The 13,642-nt window shown below is 40.4% G+C and overlaps 1 protein-coding gene across 4 annotated transcripts in view; it reads right to left on the bottom strand.

The window, feature by feature from the left end:
• Positions 1–1,206: 1,206 nt before the first annotated feature.
• The window catches only part of PDE7B (phosphodiesterase 7B), a 316,929-nt gene continuing 304,493 nt past the window's right edge, over positions 1,207–13,642 (bottom strand). For all 4 annotated transcript variants that reach the window (XM_045499734.1, XM_045499733.1, XM_045499735.1 and 1 more), the window contains 2 exons: positions 9,223–9,303; positions 1,207–4,906 (listed from right to left, as the gene is read on the bottom strand). In XM_045499734.1, coding sequence (XP_045355690.1) covers positions 4,677–4,906; positions 9,223–9,303 — 311 coding nt within the window. In that variant the 3' untranslated portion in view covers positions 1,207–4,676. The remainder of the gene's footprint in view (positions 4,907–9,222; positions 9,304–13,642) is intronic.

Raw genomic sequence — 13,642 nt, 5'->3', positions numbered from 1 at the left:
TGGAGGGGGTGTGGGAGGGAGGATGGGCTAAATGGGTAAGGGGCATTAAGGAATCTACTGAAATCATTGTTTCACTATATGCTAACTAATCTGGACGTAAATTAAAATAAATAAATAAATAAATAAATAAATAAGGTTGAACTAAAAAAAATAAAATAAAATGATCAATATGCTGAAGTGGAACATTTTGGGGCAGCCTGCCCTTGGCCCCTACAGTGTCCAAAGATTATCTGTGTTCTGTTATGCTGCGCGTCAGGAGAGCGCTTTGGCTGTGGTTGAATCCCCACAGATGTTCTTGCAGATTCTCTAAGAAGCATTCACTGGCAATCCAGTCTTTGTCACAGTCTAAATGCTCTTGCAGAAATGGAGCCTTTTTTTATCCCAAGTATCTAGTGCAACTTTTGGCACACAGTAGGTACTCAATCCATATCTGCCAAATCAAAATTCAATCGCTCACACGGGCTTGACTTATTTCACAATGTTTCAGTGAGGTTCCCGGGTACATTTGAAAATCACGCCTGACTTTTACTTGGAAAACCATCGAGGTCTCAGTTTTGATTTTTGATTTTATGATATAGACTATCCACAAGTGAAAAAGTGGCTTTATATTCGGACATAGGGAAGCATTAAGGAATTAATGAGATTCTGAATCCAATCTTAAATAAAAGGGACTTGAGAACAGTATGTAGATACAAGGTTGTTTCTGGGAAATAAGGGTGGTGTTTTTTTTTGTTGTTGTTGTTTTTTCCTTTCTCCTCTATTTCCAGATGGGTTTAGGGTACTCAGTCGTCCTGCATGAACTGTTCTATTGTTCTTGATGGCTTCTGGTCCTGAAATGCAAGACCATATTTTTCACAAGTAATTATTGAATTAAGTCTGCTATGTCTTTACCTCATTCTCACTCATATATGAGTTTGACAAATGTGAAACAGAAAAAATATCAGGAGTCAGGGGAAGTGTAGAACTGACCGGTGATAGAGAGCCCTCTTTCCCAAACTTGGGATTAACTGCCAAGTGATACTTTCATGGACATGGCTACTTCTGCAGCCCCAAATAGAGTGAGTCACATGGAGACCGTATCTGTACCTGTGTGTCTTTTTTCCCTCGAAAATTTCCCATCTTGAGCAGTGGACCTTTTCTGTTGAATCTGATTGGTTGGCTAGTAATATGCTCCCTGGTGAGAATCAGCATATTTTCATACGTTGATGTTTTTAAGAAATTATCTTTATTTTTAATTATTCATTGAGACATGCCAATGGATACTTAGGTCACATTTTGGGCAAAACTCACAAGGTTTTTTTTTTTTTTTTTTTTCCCCAAATCTCACATGTGTACACAAAACAACACAAGTTTTAGGGTTTGCTTAAAAGAACAAAGCATTAGAAATACAGTGAGACACAAGCTCATAATCAAATTCACATCAGTGAGCAGATCTGATTTAACATGAGAAGATTACAAAACAAATCTGTGTTTTGTAGGAAGCACTATCTGAAGACAGTGTTGCAGGACACAGTCCAAATGCCTTTGTGGGAAGCCTTAAGCAAGTAGAAACAGAGCAGGATTTTTACTCAGCCTAGAGGGAGTTATGGGTAGGTCAGGGCTTCATGAACAAGATTCGGCCTATTCACGAATGCTGTTAAAGGAGAAGCAGGCTTTGACGATCAGGCCTGGCAGTGATATATATTCTCTCTTTCTTAATTTGATCTTTACTTTACTTGCTAAAAATAGCCCTTTGATTCCTTTCTTCTCATGTAATGACAGAATTAAACTCGGTAAGTCAACTCTTGATGGTCCGTGGACCAGAAGAAGAATATAAATTTAAAATCCATGGACGAGCCAACAGCTGTGTCTTAACTAGTAATTGAACTCCTCCTATTGAAAGAGAGCCACTAGTAGGCAAGAAAAAAGTTTTCACATTCTTTTTTTTTTTTTTTGCCAACACATGAGGAACTCAAGAAAACTCCAGATGGTTGAGAGAAGGACAAAAATGCATCTAGTTTATGCATAATGTCTCTTTTTACTTCAAATTTTTATTGTACGAGTAGCTGCTTCATAGACGTTAACTGTTGGGTATTTGGTAGTTTTCTCTGTGAGCTCTTCTTCAAGACCTAATAGTGACATAGACACTTTTGTCCTATAAACCTGGAACTACTGAAAATGCCTCCAATCTTATTTATTTAAGTTACATTATAAATATAATTTACACAAAGTCCATTTCCTAAACCCAAGATAGAGGCGCCAGTAGCTAAATAGTGTCTTCTTTCTTTATCATCCTCGACAATTGCTTTCCTTCACTTGGTCTCCTGAACGTTAAACACAGACCACTCAGAAGCCCTCTCTGCACCATCAAACCAAAGTAAGAGAGATTTGGAAGCAGGAATACATTCAACATTTTCTCTTTTGGGGCCTCACCAAGCTGAGAGCTTCAGAGGATTAAAGCAACAAAGAATCATGTGTCAGTTCATAGTTATTATGGAAAGAAAAAAAAAGTTGGTGTTAAGATTTCACAACTTCTCTCTTACCCATATCAACAATTTCAACTTATCACCCACCCATTTCATGAGGTTTTCACACTTTCTTTAGTACCATCTGACAATCTCTCCTACTTTAATGAAAATATAACCAACTCTCCAAAATTTCCCTTAAACCTTAACTCTGCACACTTCAGTCTCGCTATAGAAACGTATTACAAACCAGTCAAGTTTCTAACATTTCATGGGTATGTTAGGAGGAAAAAAACCCCCCACAACAGTTGCACGTGGGAAATGAGAGCTGTCATTTTGTAGTTTGCCAAACAGCTTGATAGTGGCAGAAGTGATCACAATACTGTTCTCCCACTTCACCATGATTTAAGGTAAGAAGAAACGGACATGCCAATTTTCACCTAACGTTAGTTATGCTCGAACTTCTAAGGAAAAGGTTAAATGCACAGAGTTTAGCCACTAGAGGAGGATGCTGTAGCAAACTGGTTTTCTGACCAAGTGTCTGGAGAAAAAATGCCAACAAAATGCCAAGGTGACTCCGTTCGCTAGAACCGCAATTAACCACAATGACCTGCCGGAAAGAGAAATTCGGTCAGAAAACCGAAATCGTTTTCTTTACTCAGATAATGTTAACTTCAGCTAAACAGTTAGGTAGTTGCTCACATGAAATTAAGGAAAAAGAAAAATCCAGTTACTATTAACACCAAAGAAATGCACGCCAACCATAAACCAAAGGTGCTTTGGTACTGTAGCCATGACAGAGAAGAGTGTGGTGGGAGAGCAGGAAGTTCCCTGATGATTAGGTGACAGGGTCATAGAAGGTTTGCGAGACCTGCCATGTCTCCTGCAAGGTTGACACACCACCACGGTCCAAGACAAGAGTCACACAAACGCAAGCTAATCAGCTGGCTTGTTAAAACAGAGTGTGCAACATCGCTGTGTTGAAAAGTGACTTCAGGCTTGTTGAAACGTCTCATTAATATGAGGAAACGGTGCCTGGTGCCATAGATTAAACACTATGGTCTCAAGCGGAATGCATGTGAAGTTTCCAAAATATTTCCTCAAAGACTTTATTCAGTTTTGGTTTGTGACCTTAGCCGGAAAGCAGAAAGATGGACATGGGAAGGCAGTTCGGAGGGATATCTGTGAGGATTTACGTTGGGCAGCTTTCAGAAGATGAAAGATGTTTAAAGTTAAGGCCTTTATCTGCAAACAATCGTATATTAATAAACTCTATATCCTATTTACACACGCATTCTCTTGTATTAAAACTAACAGTATTCTGTTCACAGTGCCATTGTTTATACAGGTAGCAATCCCATAATACTCATGTATTTTGGCATGGGAATCAGTAGCGCTTGGTATTTACAGAAAATGTACATGTGTGCATATAAACGTGTCACTGAATCTGAGTTATTGATAAAAGACAGATTGGCTAATGGTGCAAAGGAATGAACTGTAAGCACCTTCCCCTCGGAAGGGATGGGAAACGTGGTTTCTTACATTGAGGAGATGCCGAATCTCTGACCCAAAGTGGCATAAAGTCAGTAACAAAAAACTATGAACCCCCTGTTCAAGTTTGGGTACACTGAGTAATCTTTTAGTCCAAAGTTTTAGATCCATCGTCTAGTGCATCAAATAGAAAAGTTAAAAAGATTTATTATTATTTTTATCATAAGAATTATTATTAAAATAGAAGGTACTTTCTCTCACGCTCTGGGTTGTGCGCTCGCCCTCAAGACCCATCTCCTTGGAGCTCCAAAGATGCTGGTGTTTTTGTCATGCAGATCAGCAGTCAGATGGCTAACACTAAAATGCTCTGGCCTTAGCGACGGTCACCTGTCACAGTGGGACCCAGGGCCCGAGGGGAACATGGCAGAAGCACCTCTTTCTGACTCCCCAGTCTTCTCCTGGAGGGGCAGGCCTGCCCCTCATCAGCTCCCACGTTCCTAAATGGAGTTGCTTTATTTCGGCAGCTAGTGCTGAGATGACGGATGGCTTCTGTACACTCGAAAAGAGGAGAGGAGGCAGGAAAATAGAGGAGGGTAGCATTCCAAAGAGCCCCAGGACGGCAGCCACGAGGTGGCTGGGCTTATTGGCAGGAACCCCCTCAGAGCTTTCACCCTGTCAGGAGGCCTCTGCTCAAGGAGGTTCTCCTTCTCCGTGTGCAGAGCAGGGGCAGGCTGGCTGGGACTACGGGGCGTTGCCTTTGGTCACAGTCTGCTCCTCATTCTCGGTCCCTTGGCCTGCATGGTCGGGGCTGCCCCCGCCACCGCTGCTGCTTCTGTGCTGCGTGGGCAACAGACTCTTCCACTGGGCTTTGTTGTGTGAGAGGTGGCTTAGCATGTTCTCCGACAGGGTGCTGTTTCCAGTGAAACGGGCCCATTCCCGGAAAAGCGGCTCCACGATGTAGGTCATGAAACCTAGAACAGGCGAGGCCAAGCTCAGCTCCATAAAGGTGGTAAAACCCACATCTTCTCCCTCCCAGACCCAATCGGGACCCCACTCTGCCTGTGACCCAGAGAAGTGAAGGCAAAAAAAGATGAGATGGCCCCTATCCTCAGTTTAGGAGCACCAGATATGTCACCTTGGGCTCGTTTCTTAACCTCTCGGGCCTCAGTTTCCTCATTTGTAAAAAGGAGCTAGGAAGAGTGCCAAACCCACAGGGCTGTTATGACAATGAAATAACAACACAGGTGAGAGGCTTAGAAAGTTTCTGGTGCACAGTAAATCCTCAATAAATATTGGCTATTATTATTTGCTGAGGGAGAAAGACATATAAGAAGAAAGGTAGGAAAAAGTCTGTGTTGGAGCTAAGGAGGGAGGGTGGGGGAGGGGAGGAAAGGGCAAATGATACCACATCATTGATTTAGACCATCTGAAGAATTCATATGTTTACCCTGTAGGATATTTTTTCAAGAGTATTGATTTATAGTTTTGTCTTACTATCAATTATGTTAACCACTAAATGTAGGTAAATAGAAGTTCATTCATCTTCAATATGCACCTAAAATCCCTACTTCAATGACCAGATAAAATTGGTTGATATTAGATATCTCTATTCTCTTAATTAGTTTAGACTTGTTGCTTTCTTTTTTTTTTTTTTAATTTTGGAGGAGTTTTAATTTTTTTATTTTTTTCAACGTTTATTTATTTTTGGGACAGAGAGAGACAGAGCATGAACGGGGGAGGGGCAGAGAGAGAGGGAGACACAGAATCGGAAACAGGCTCCAGGCTCTGAGCCATCAGCCCAGAGCCTGATGCTGGGCTCGAACTCACGGACCGCGAGATCGTGACCTGGCTGAAGTCGGACGCTTAACCGACTGCGCCACCCAGGCGCCCCAGACTTGTTGCTTTCTAATCATGTTTCAATGTTAGTGTGCTTTCCATATTAAACATGATTTCTTAAAGCAGAGAAGGACTTTCAGTCTAGGCTGGAGTTATTGGAATCATCACAAACTTGGACATATTTAGGTCTTATTGTATGTTCTTGAAATATAGGTGTGGGGAGAAAAGGCAAGTGCTTTTCAGCATAACAAACTTTCCAACAACTGACCCCGAATGTTTACAAGGGCATAAATTATAAAGGCTTGACTTGATCTTTTTATTGAACAAACAGCAGATACTTGGCCTTTGAGGATGCTATAGAGACGGAAAAAGGATGCAGAAATGCAAAATATTATTTTACACTTCTGCATTATCTCATCTTAAATATGATTTAAATATTATGAGACCATTTTAGGTAATCCAAGTTTAAGCTAGTGACTTCTGTAGTTTGATATGGTATATAGGGAGTCAGGAAGTAAGGATTTCCTTCTTAAATTTTCTTGTTTCTTATTCCTGAATTTTCTTCATTTTCTTCACAACCTCTAATTTTTTTTTTTTTTAACGTTTATTTATTTTTGAGACAGAGAGAGACAGAGCATGAACGGGGGAGGGGCAGAGAGACAGGGAGACACAGAATCCGGAAGCAGGCTCCAGGCTCCAAGCCATCAGCCCAGAGCCCGGCGCGGGGCTCGAACTCACGGACCGCGAGATCGTGACCTGAGCTGAAGTCGGATGCTTAACCGACTGAGCCACCCAGGCGCCCCAACATCCTCTATATTTAATTTCTAATATCTTCCACCTTAAGAGAGATTAGATATTAAAGATAGTTCACAAAATTATGCTATTCTAAAGTTTAAAGTGTAAATATTTATAAAATTTATCTTAATATAAAAAAGCTACAAATCTAACATTTAAAAATCTGGTACTTCAGCATCAACTCATTTTCTTCCTGAAGTTACTTTGAAATTATACCTCTGGATTTCTACTTGTCCAATATAAAGACCTTTCCTAGTAGATAGGAAAGCCATTTTGAAGCCTGAATAGACACCAGGGGGCAGTTTTCCAAATGAAAGATGGCTTCTGCAGGATTAGATTTGGGAACCTGTTCTACTGGTTCCCAGCGCATTGTGCTAACCTTTCTCTTCTATGCAAGCGATGGGCTGACTTTGCCTGGATTTTGTCCTCCTGGTGGGTTGGAATTGGGGGAAGCGAGAAATGATGGCCTCAGAGTAAATAGGGATTGAAGGCAAGCCTCTTTCTCTTCCTCCTTCTATAGATTTCACCAATTAGAGATTCATTTGATTTAATATCTTCTTTTTAAAACGCAGAATTTGATGGAGAGAGGGAAAGAGATTTTTAACCCCACTTCCTCTTGGGTTAATATGAATTACTTAAACAGAAAATCAGATCTAAACCTGAGATGGCACTCAGGAGATTCTCACTGTGGAGGGGACAGTTTCAGTCCCAGGGAGAATCAGGACAGAGGAAAGAGCTGCATTACTTAGGACCTGCTGGCAAAATCCTTGTCTGGGGGCGCTGAAGCCTAGAGCTCCCATTAGGCTCTGTCTATCTATTTGGATTTTTCCAGTTTAGCCTTGTCTATCCCTTCACACCACACCTCCCAACACTGACCCTACAGAGCTGGGAGGTGTGGAACGGAGACAGAGAAAGATTTACGTGGGAAGGGTTGTTTTATAATTACCTTCTCTTTCTCTTTATTATTGGTGTGCTAATGTAGCATCCAGGAGATTTTCCTATTCAGCCAATCCCCACCCCATTTTAAAAACAGGTATCTATGGTAACCACATTTTCCTGTGCTGAAAACCAGGACATAGGATCTGACAAAATAAGTGTGTTCTCATGACAACAACAGGGTAGAGTCTCTAAAATCAGGTCTGTCTTGCAAATCCAGGTTGTGTGCTTAACAATGTGAACGCTTTTCACAAAATGTCTTTAACAGGAGCCTGGCAAATTTCTTTCTAGCCAGAGCTTAACAAACGAGGCCGTGGGGTTAGGATTTTGGACAGGGTCTGCTCCTTTCAGATCACATCTGCAAAACCTCCATAATTAAAGCAACCGGAGGAGACTATCTGATCCAAGGGGACCAAGGCTGTGTTTCTGTTGATGCTGATCCCCTCCCCCACTGCCCCAGCAACTCTGTAGCTATGTTATCACCCTGGATTCTTCCCGGGTTTTGTTTTTTATAATGCTCCCACCCTTTCCTTTTTTGGGTGGAAGAATCAATTTAATTGTAAAAACACCATGACGATACTAAGGGCAATTTGGATAAAAAAATGGCTCACCAATAATCCCAAAATTTCAACATATCTATTTTAATATTTGCATATGTCATTCAAATCTTTGTAACCAGATTAATTCGGTTTCTATTTCCTGAAGATGACTTTATGACTCTGTCGTGGATTAGATTTGACTCTTAGTGATTATAGGCATATCATTACTTGACTAACTTGCTCTGGCTTTCTTAATTTTCAGCTTGTTTTTTCTGATGCCCCATTCCCTTCCAAGTAGAGGCTTTAAGCCTCAAGCCTTGCAGAGGTCTGCAGCACTGTGAATACATTAAGTTCTCTGAGGTCTGTGGGAACTGGCGAAAAACAAGGACTCATGCATGTGAGGGCTGTAGTTTATGGGTAAAATTTAAAGTACTGAGTTTGGTTTTAAATGGAAGGAACTTCCAGGAAAAGATCTGCTTTGAATGTAGGTGGAAATTGTGGAGAGCTTTAAGAGCTGATAGACATTCTTACTGGATCAAAAATATTTCCTATGTGCCTAAAATTTCCACAGTTTGACTTCTGTAATGATCTGATGCATAACTTACAGTAATGATTATTTTAGATGCATTAGCATCACAATTTAACAGTTTACTGCAATGGACACTTGAGAATAAGACTGAAAATACGTTTTGGAAGTGGGGAGTCAAGAAGCATGGGACCCGGGGCCACAAGGGATGGCATAGCTCACAGAGCATGGGCTCTTGGGATTGCAAAGGGGCTGAAGGGTAGTGAGCCAGACTGGAAGGGTCCTAAAGGTTGATCCTGCCAACTTTCTACTCTTCAAGTCCCAGAGAGAGTGTGAACTAACCTGCTCTTCAGCAGCCAATAGGTCACGCTTATTAGTTTCCTTCTATGCTATTTGGTTTTGATTTGATTTTGAACTACAAAGTTAATACAGGCTAGTTAAGGGTCTATAACAAAGCCGTTACCCTATTTTTCATAATTTTTCCATTGGTAATTACCTAGTAGATTAGTCATGATTAGAGTGTTTATTTGGATTCGGCTCTTCATTAAACCTCCAGTTTGGATCTTTCAAAAGCTGTGGGTAGATCTTCTTTTCTTTGTGACTTGGTAGAGATGCCAAAAGTATTTGTTTAAAATCAAAACTGAATTCAACTCACCAATTTGTATACTAGGAATTGAATCTTTCTGTTGATTACATAGTGGACTGATTTCCAGTTCAAATTTCTGTTCAAGGTCACCTAAGAAGAAAGAAGAAGAAATATTGGTAATCTAGAATTTGTAAAAAAAATGAGTTGCTACTTTTAACCCTCTAGTTCAAAGAAGTTATTCTGAGAATTACCATTCACTGCTTTGTTCTCATCAGGAACCGCCCCCACCCCTCCACTTGCCCTGCCTTGCTCTCGTAGTTTCCATGAAAAGTTAAAATATCAGGGCGCCAATGACCATTTACAATAGGTTCCTTGTAAACAGGTACACTCTGGGACTAGAATAAACTTTGACCAAGATATACAAAAACAAGGATACAAGTAATGAGCAATTTCCTACATGAAATGGAAGTTCTGGCTTTAAGTAACAGGTTAAGAGAACAGATTTTATGCTGCCCCTGCCTTTCGTTCTGCCTGACCCTAGTCTGATTTCCTCTGAACAACCAGGAATAGTAAGTAGGTAGGAGACAGAGAAGAGGGACTAGAAAATCTCATTTGAGGAACATCCTGGTCTGTAGCTACAAAGTTAATCAGAAATAAATATATTTTTTTTAAATTCATGTTAGTTAAAATATAGGGTAGTGTTGGTTTCAAGAGTCGATTTTATTTTTAGTTATTTAAAAACATTTTTTAATGTTTATTTTTGAGAGAGAGACAGAGAGAGACAGAGTTGAGCGGGGGAGAAGCAGAGAGAGTGGGAGACAGAATCTGAAGTAGGCTCCAGGATCTGAGGTGTCAGCAGAGAGTCTGATGTGACTCGAACTCATGAAATGTGAGATCATGACCTGAACTGAAGTCCAACGCTTAACTTACTGAGCCACCCAGGTACCCCAGGAGTAGATTTTAGTTATTCATCACTTACATACAACACCGGTGCTCATCCCAACAAGTGCCCACCTAATGCCCATCACCCATTTAGCCCATCCCCTCCTCCGCCTCCCCTCCAGCAACCCTCAGTTTGTTCTCTATATTTAAGAGTCTCTTATGGTTTGTCTCCCTCTCCGCTTTTATCTTATCTTATTTTTCCTTTCCTTCCCTTATGCTCCTCTGTTTCATTTCTTAAAAGTTTCTTATCTTTTATTCTGATTTAGTTTCACCTAATGGAACTAAGCTTTAAAAAAGTATAAAAATCAGACAGATATTTCTTTTTAATGCCTTTGTCAGCTAGAAGACCAAAGAAGAAATGTACCATGTAAAGCTTTATCAGAATACCTTATCAGTCCTGCAGGGGATGAAAAATTATGGGTAATTTTTGCGTTGGGAAAACAGTCTGGTTAATCAGTAGAGAAGCTACTCCTCAGAAACATTAGCCGAGTTCACAGCTGTGAATGTACACCTCTAAACCACAGGCAATATAAATGTAACATTTATATCATGCTTACTATGTGCCAGGCACTATGCTAAGCATTTTACATATGTTAATTAATTTAATCCTCATTACAACTTCATTATAATACCCACTTTACAGGTGAGGAAATTGAGATGAAGGAAAGTATTTTCACTCAAGTCATATTGCTAGTAAAAGGGGGATTTCAACCTACGAAGTCTGCACCCAATGTGTCTGCACTTAACCGTTGAGCTAGAACCTAAAAGATGCCACACATTTGTCACTTGTTCTAAGATTGTAGCCATGCCTCCCATGGTCCCCTGAGGCCTGGTTATTCTCAAGACTGATGTGAGGAAATCACATGGCTTAACCTGAGGAATTCAGGGAAGTGAGATGATAATAGTCTTCTGAGGACAGAGCAGGATGCCATTTAATATTAAAATGAGTTCTAATATTAAAATGGGTTCTACTCATTTTCTCCATAATTCTGTTAATTATGATTTTTCAGTCAAGGAGGGATCTTCTTGGATTTCTCCCTTCCATTCTCTCTCCATATTGAGGCGTCAAATCCTGTTTATTCCTTTCTTGGAGTATCTTTTTTCCCTACTTATACTCTGCCTGACTCCAGTCTGACTTATTAATAACTCATTTTTGGCCCCTGGTGTACAGGGACCTCCACAAATCCTCACATTCTCATTTTCTGTGGATCCAAGTTGTTCTGTGAAGCAGGTCCCCTTTTCAGTGCCTTTGTCCATTTCCACCCCTTCTTATGTAGACCAGCAGTGCCCAAAAGGACTTTCTGTAATGACAGAAATGTTCTCTGCATTGCCCACTACAGTTACTTTTTTGCAATTTGATCAATAAAACTAAGAACTAAAATTTGAATTTAATTGTTTAATTAATTTAAATTTTTCTAATCACAAGTGCTTTGTGAGTATCCTGTTGGAAAATACAGGACCCTACGCATCCTTCAGTACCCAGTTCAGACTCTGCCTTCCTGAGAACCAGATCTTCTCCCGTGACCTCCACCATTAGAGATCACCCAATTAGATCATTTATTCATTAACTTATTCAACATGTACTTATAATGCACTGTGTATTTTAGATTCTTTGTTCATCAATGTAGAGAATACAAAGGCGAAATTGCATAACTTTGCTCTTTAAGGACATTTACTTCCTAGTTTTTCGAGGTTATTAAACATTAACTATAATTCTTGTGTCCTTCATGACTGCCTCAATGGGGCTTTGTAGAGAGGGAAAGTAACAGTTTTGCTAAGGTTTACACAAGGCTGGAAGCAGATATTCAAAACAAACTTCTGGGAATCTTGGTGGATTGAGACGATATCAATTCATAGCTACAAAAGGACAGAGATTCCACTTCTTGAAACATTGAGAGGAGGGGGTGGAATGATGTATAGAATCCTAATCTCTGCTTTCAGAATTTAATGCTGTTTTCCTAATTCATGGGATATCATCTTCTTTTCTGCTATCTCCTCAACCTTGATTTTAAAGGTTTTCCTTTGCTCAACATCAAGAACCATTAAAGATACTTTGGCCAAGACTATGAGCAATCTGTGGAAACCCAAATCCTAAACTGAGAGCCAGAATCAGATTAATCAAAATGATGTGAATCATGCTTATAGGATTACAAAAATTAATTCAGTATGGAGGATAGGCAGTTTGGATGACCAGAGAGTCTGGTCTTTCTCTTTCTAAACAGACAGAACTTCTGCTCAACCATAATGCTATTAAATAAGAAGGACCCGACATACCCTCTCTGTATTCCTTTCTCTGCTTGACATGCCAGAGCAAAGTGCATGGTAGCTCACCTTTCGTGGCTAGAGTTACAAATGTTCTAGGTTGTTCCATCTTACAATGCTGCAAGTGCATATATTATTAGGACAACACCTGGTTTTGGTGAGATCTTATGGATTACCTTCCTTTGATCCACGTAGTTAGTAACTTCTCCATGTAGTTAGTAACTTCAATACACCCATTCCATGGGCCTTATTTTTGGCACAAGTGACATGGCCTGTTTCTCAAGTTGCTTATAATCCGAATAGGATGCAAGATAAGCAAATGAAAGGGTTAAACTGCCACAGTGCCAACTGCATGGCTGAGTCAAAACCAAAGGGACACAGTAGAATCTCTTTCCTGTCCCATTGTTTGATTTCCAAACATGAAGATCTTAGCCCTTCTCTCATGTTGCCATTTCAGTATTTTCTATATCATAAAGAAAATACTTATCTAATCTAAACCTCCTGCTCCAATCTCATCATATTTCCTTTGTTTTCTCTCAGAGGAGATTTTATATCATAGGCAACTAGAACTGATCTTTTGACTTCTAACCACTCACACTCAATTGAAATGAAATTACACAGGGTTGTGGGCACTTCACGAGCGCTTTTTCTCTGAGTGAAAGAGACAGTGGCCAGAGCCTTCTGGCCCCACATGAACCCAATCCCTTTTGCTTTGTCTTGTGTCTTTGGGACCATCTCAATGTCATTGACACATCTTTTGATGGAAGCTTCTCCAAAAGGCTCACCGTTGCTACTTGACCTCCTCACGGAGCCGGTATGTGGGACACTTCAGGCTTCATTTGTTCTCAGCCTCTCAAACCCGATCCTGTCACTAACATCAGGGCACTGCTGTACCTGAACAAACATCCTGAGCACTGAAACCAGGTCTGAAGAAATAAGGCTGGGTTTAAAGGCCGATATCCCACCCAGTGTCAAGATCCTGTTGGCTAATTCATTGCCTTATTTCTGAATGAGGTTAATGTCTTAAAACTTATACTCTAACTCGGGGCCATTTCTCTTCTCACTGAATATGTTTGAGAGGATGAGTTCAATTCTTGGTCAGCTGTGCTCTGTTTCATTAACTTTATTTAAGAAAGACAGGGGAAGGACTAGAGACAGAGTCTGAGTCCCGTCAGAGTGGAAAACATTGACCCCAAATGGCATTTAGCCTTTAGGCTGTGCTAAACTCATTAAAATGAAGGTCAGAGTAAAAATCAAGCTGTCCCTTACACATTCTTATATCCAC

Source organism: Leopardus geoffroyi, chromosome B2, assembly GCF_018350155.1.
Source record: "Leopardus geoffroyi isolate Oge1 chromosome B2, O.geoffroyi_Oge1_pat1.0, whole genome shotgun sequence".
NCBI classification, from domain to species: Eukaryota; Metazoa; Chordata; class Mammalia; order Carnivora; family Felidae; genus Leopardus; species Leopardus geoffroyi.
The sequence above is the reverse complement of the archived record's forward strand: the minus strand, read 5'-3'. Positions and strand labels throughout refer to the sequence as shown.